At 39.7% G+C, this 6,000-nt stretch overlaps 1 protein-coding gene across 1 annotated transcript in view; it reads right to left on the bottom strand.

Annotated features, from left to right (window-relative positions):
- Nucleotides 1-245: 245 nt before the first annotated feature.
- The window catches only part of rspo2 (R-spondin 2), a 123,256-nt gene continuing 117,501 nt past the window's right edge, over nucleotides 246-6,000 (bottom strand). The window contains exon 6 of the mRNA XM_048595988.1: nucleotides 246-969. Coding sequence (XP_048451945.1) covers nucleotides 851-969 — 119 coding nt within the window. The 3' untranslated portion in view covers nucleotides 246-850. The remainder of the gene's footprint in view (nucleotides 970-6,000) is intronic.

The following is a 6,000-nucleotide window of genomic DNA, read 5'->3' as shown; positions in this document are numbered from 1 at the left end:
AAACTATGCAGCGATGATATTAGTTCAGAGATACAAAATATGTAACAGGTTTGGTTATTAAAGATTCATTAGGGTTTAAGATCAGATTCAAACTATATTTTTGATATGTGCCTCTATAATTCTTCAAAATACAAATTTACAGAGGATAAGAGATTGAAGGAGGTAACTAGCATCAACCACAATGAAGCAAATTGTCGACACGTTAAATTCTTACATGTTCAGTAAATAAGTTTATTATTGGTAGACTCAGCACTGTGTACATGTCAATCAAACAATGAGATATTCATTGCTTGTAGTTATACAGATACAGCCTTTGAAGCATTTTATTTCAGCAACTGTCAATAGAACCTGTGCTGAGGATTATATACATTGTAGCTCTGCATGTAATCACACATCATAGGGTCAGTCTTTTTGGAATGTACAATAAAAGAAAACAAAAAACGCATTAAATGAACAGTCCTCTTCCTGTATTACAAAGTCTTCTTTCATATAAATAGTCGGAACAAGTCCCATTCTCCACATGTTTCTGCAGCTATACAAGCAGGGATTGGTGGGGTTTTTCTGCCTTTTCTGCGTATTGTTGTTGTTTTATCTACGTAATCATTTTAATGGCAGATGGCTGGGCCAACCTATTCCCAATGGCCTTTGTAAAAGTCATTGACACACCAAGCTCATTCCATTCAGGTCAAAAGGAGGCAATAACAAAAAAGTATAAATAAGACAAAGCTTGTGGACACTTTCTCTCATTACTCGCCACTGATATTGTCAGAAGCAGCAGAATTGTCAAGTGTGGTGTGTAGGAGGGTGGAGGGGCTTGACGTACTGTGTGTAAATAAATGAGTTTGATCTTTTACTGGTCAGTTTTCTCTGTAGCTTGTAGGACAATGTACTGTTTGCGATCCTTATGCCTGATCCTCTTGCCCTTCCTCTTGTTGGCACTCTTTCCTTTTTGTTTCTTTTGCTTTCTCTCTGTAAAGCAAAGACAAGAGTACAAAATGATTAGCATTACTCTTTCTTGCAGGCCTCCAAACAAATCAAGTAGATTAAAGCAATGTAGAATGCAGATGAAATTTGAACATCCTACTCTCTTTACTCCAAAGGTATAAAGTCATGCTCCATCTAGCCAAGGTGTTCCTTCAACAGCACCCACCACTGAGCTTTACCACTTAGAAAAACAAAGGCAGCAGATACATGATAACATCATGACCTGCAAGTTTTCTTCCAAGTTTCAGACAATACTGACTTGAAATAATTGTTTCTTCACTATCGCTGGGTCAAACCTCTGGATTGCTCTCCTCAAACAGCTCTGAAGTGTACTTACACTACATGGACTGAAGTGATTCAAGACAGCAGCTTACTACCACCAAGGGCAATTAGGGATGGGAACAAATGCTGGCCTTGCCTGTATCCCGAGACTGAATTAGAAAGGGAATCAGTCTTAGCCAAGATACATTCAGAAAGGTTTTCTGCTCCCAGGTGAAGACTATAGATGTCATGACGAGGATCATTTACAGACATTCTGAACTTTTAATTTCAACATGTGTTTGTTAAAGAGGAGATTATACAGTCAAAGGCTAACTGCACATATACATTTACTGACTGTCTGGTCAAGCTCTGAGGATGCCATGGAATGTTACACTGGAAAAACGTGCCAAGTAAACCTCACACAGCAATCCTTCAAAAACAAGAAATGAAATTCAAAGCATGCTAGACTGTAATTTCCTGTAGGTACAGAGGTAATGAGGGGGTGACTACCCATCTCACCAGAAAGCCATGTCCTCTGGATCACATCACAAAAACTGCAGAATTGTTTGTATTTTACCCTTCCAAAAACATACAGAAAACCAGCAATAGTAGGAACTGCAGATGCTGGAAAATCTGCGATAACAAGGTGTAGAGCTGGATGAACACAGCAGGCTGCTCCTATGATACAGAAAACCAGCTGCAACTTTGGTCTGTACGTTACTGGGCTAGTGTTCTGTGAAGGTCACAGCTTGAGGAGAGCCATTAGATACCCTGCTCTGCATGCAGATGAAGACTCTCTCTCTCTCTCTCACTCACTGCAGGAAGCACTGCTAATAAGTAAACAGGACAAAAGCCTATCAGCTAAATTACAGAGCCATCATTCACAAAATCAACTGCTTTGTTACCTACATCAGCGTTATTGGCATCATCCAACTTAATAGCAGCAATGTTTCACCATCTACTCTTCACAGAACCCAGAGGCTGAGTGGTGTACCTTTTCAACTGCTTTTTACTCAGCTCACGTTTCTACTATGTGCATGTGTGTCAAGTTTTGTTATCTGTTCATGTGTTTAGAAACTGAAACTCCCCCCCCTTTCTCAAAGAAAGCTTGGTTAAATGGACTCATTTTAAAATACTTGGATTAGGAAGAGTCAGAGTAGGGAAACAAGTCTTTTTGGTCCAACTCATCCACACTGACCAGACATTTTGATCTGACCTAATCCCATTTGCCATCATTTCTCCCATATCCCTGTAAACCCTTCCTATTTATGTACCTATCCAGATGCATTTTAAAGGTCTATTTTCTACCACCCCCCCACTTCCTCTGGCAACTCATTTCAAACACACACCACATTCTGCATGAAAAGTTACCCCACGGGTCCTTCTTAAATCTTTCCCCTCTCACCTCAAGCCTATACTGTCTAGTTTTGGAAAGCCTATCCCCCACCCCACCACCACCATCCAAAGAAAAGACAGAGTTTTTAAAAGCTATTTTAGCTGTGAATGAGAGGGGCATTCAAGGAAGGGAAGACCATTAGTCCTTACCTAGAAGCATTACCATTGGGGTATCTTCTCCAGAATTCTAATGAATTGGGTATCAATCATAGATTGCAGTGGATGTTGTAGCTTGATAACCAAAGCCAGTTTCTTGCCTTCCTGCACCAATAACTCCATCATTGTGCTTACAGATATTAACTCGTTTCCCAAGAGTCAACCTCCCGTCCTCTACTTCAGCTTGTTTGGAGATACACATGTTTTTTCAAAGATGTCCAAGCCAATTGGCATCACCTTACAATGAATGGGCCACACCTGATTAACATGAATGGTTATTCATTAAATCTGTAGTGTACCTGCACACGATGCCCTCTGACTGCCTCATTTGTTTCCCCATTTCTATTCCTACAGGTAACACCAAGCCACTCCAGCTGCGGGCATCTAATACCCAAAAGTGCAGGGACAGCTTTTGTTCAATGTATCAATGTTTAGACTCATTAGACTGACCAGCAGCTCCCAGTCCTTAATGTTGGATGTGTGTCTGTTGGAAAACATTTGCCAGAAGAGGGTTTCTTTTCCACAAAAGAGAGGAATTCAACATCCATCGGCTCAATTAATGACCTCTGAAATTATTGCCCTATACATACAAACTGGAATCCATTAGCCATGAAGCTTTTTAAAAATTAGAGTGAACACAATCCCAGGAATGCAACAAAGCATCTAGATGACATAATCAGTTAGTTATTAATGTTACACTTAATATCTAAAAACTGTTACAAGCCAAAACAGCACATTAAAAATTATCTTTAAAATAGACATCAGACAGACAAATGGCTTAAGATCCCACTATACAATTCTAACAAGTGGGCTGTCTCAATGCCACTATTACAAACACTGTTATGAGGCCCCATTTTTAAAAGACTAGGGGCATGTATTTCAATGCTGGTGCCTCAGAATGACAGCACATTCTTGAACATATTCCTGTGCTACCATTCATCAAGGTCAGAATATCTCGAACCCGGGGATGCATCCATTGAGACTGAAAGGAGGAGGAATTTCTTCACTAAGAAAGGAGGAGGAATTTCTTCACTAAGAAGCTGGTGAATTTTTGGAATTCTTTAGCCCACAAGGCTGTGCAGACTCCGTCACTGGAGTATATTCAAGACAGATATCAGTAGATTTATAAACTTAGAAGTGTATCAAGGGGATAGAATGGGAAAATGGTGTTGAGGTTGGAGATCAGTCATGATCTATTTGAATGGAGCAGGCCTGACCTTAAATCATTAACTTCACCCCCTATTTCCTATGTTCCAAGATAAATGGAGCAATTCATAGTTTGATGGTAGGTCATTCGTTTAAACATTTTTCTCCATTCCTGTCTATAGATGCTGCCAGACCTGCTGAATATTTCTGGTTCTAATTTATTTCAGATTTCCAGCATCTGCAATATTTTGTGTGTTACCAAGCAAAGAATTTGATTACAGATTAAAAAGATAATTGCTTCAGTTACTTTGTAATACTGATTTGTCAAAGCATGTCAAACTTAAAAAAAAGGATAAGGTAAACTGGAATAATTCTATCCAAACAATGATTTAGTACATTAAGGACCATCTCATTCTCAAAACGATTCCAACATTACTCAATTGTTCAACATTTGATTGAATGTTGATTGTTGATGTTAGCAAAGCCTTGTGTGGTTACAGCGAAACAAACTGAAGATGGAAACATGAAAGCAGATATTTTAGGAGTACTATAAATAAGACTATACATTAACTAGCATATCATCTCTGCATCAAATACAATTAACATTCATCATACATTTATCCATTAAATTGTCTGAAACTACTTCGAGGGCTTAGTGCAACAATACTCCTCTCCCAAAGGGACTTTATAAATTCAACATCATTCACAGCTCCACAGTCAGTGTCAAATACATCTAGGCTTCAGCTGATTAGTAGGCAGTAACATTCAGGCCAGACAAGTGCTGGACAATGGCCACTTCCAACAAGAGAGAATCTAAACATTGTTTTTTGATATTCAATGTCAATACCACTATAAAGCCGTCCTCACAACCATCAACATCCTGAAGCTTAACAGAAACCAGAAATTGAGCTGCATCAGCCACATACACACAGGGCAAGTCAGAGACCTGAAATGTTGCAGTCAGTGACTCATCTCCCCAAAGCCTGTCCACTGTGTACAAATGCACAAGTCAGGAGCATGATGGAATACTCCCAACCTGTCTGGATGGGTGCAGCTCCAACAACAGAGTCTGACACCATCCAGGACAAGGCAGCCTGCTTGATTGGCATACATGCAGTGTTCATGTTTCACTGTTCAATAATAGTAAGTAACCATACAACTTGACTGTACATCCTGAGAAATTCAGATGGTCAAATCCCATCAAGCTGTTATTTATGCGGCTGCTCCTCACCCTCAGATACCCAAAACACATGAAAAGCAGATGAGAGCTTGTCCACATAAAAGCTAATTTGAAGTGAACGGCTTATTGCCGTTTAGAATTATGCCAAGTTATTTCAGAGAGAGAATTCAGATTTGCCACCTTGCCTGAAGGCCTGATGGATCTTTTGACACACAAAAGCCTAAACTTGTATCACCCAGCACTACGTCTAATCTTCATTAGATATATCAGAAGGAATCGATACCCCAAGACAACCCATGTTGGCACAGACGACTGCATTGTGCAAAATCCCTAGATCTAAGCATGCTCAGAGATATAATTACTAAGCTTCAATCCACAGAAATAGACCACTCAGTCTAACCACTAAGCTCTGCATTAGCTTCTGCTTATCCTGCCCCTGTATTCCCTCCTACATGGTGTTTGCATCAGGCTTCCTTCGAACATAATAATGTTCTGCTTTAACCATGCAATGTAGCAGTGTGTTCCACATCTTCATCACATTCTGGGTAAAGGGATCCTCACCAAAATGTCCCACCTAAGGTGTAAGCTATTTCAATCTGGAAACAAACAGCCCAAATTACAGCCTTTAAACATTCTCTTCACAGCATAAAAAATTAAAAAACAAAATACTCAAAACATGGAAACTTGGAAAACAAAATTACACATATTGGGAAAATGTAGACAGGATTTATGCATGTTGCATTTTGATTGTATTGGCGATCTGGATGAAACAAACAAAACCCTCCCATAAGGTGCTGTGGACCATCAACAGCAGCAGAATTGTCCTCCAGCACAATCTGTAACATCATGGCCCGGCATATCCCCCGCTCAACCATTAC

Source organism: Rhincodon typus, chromosome 4 (genome assembly GCF_021869965.1).
Source record: "Rhincodon typus isolate 14 chromosome 4, sRhiTyp1.1, whole genome shotgun sequence".
NCBI classification, from domain to species: Eukaryota; Metazoa; Chordata; class Chondrichthyes; order Orectolobiformes; family Rhincodontidae; genus Rhincodon; species Rhincodon typus.
The sequence above is the reverse complement of the archived record's forward strand: the minus strand, read 5'-3'. Positions and strand labels throughout refer to the sequence as shown.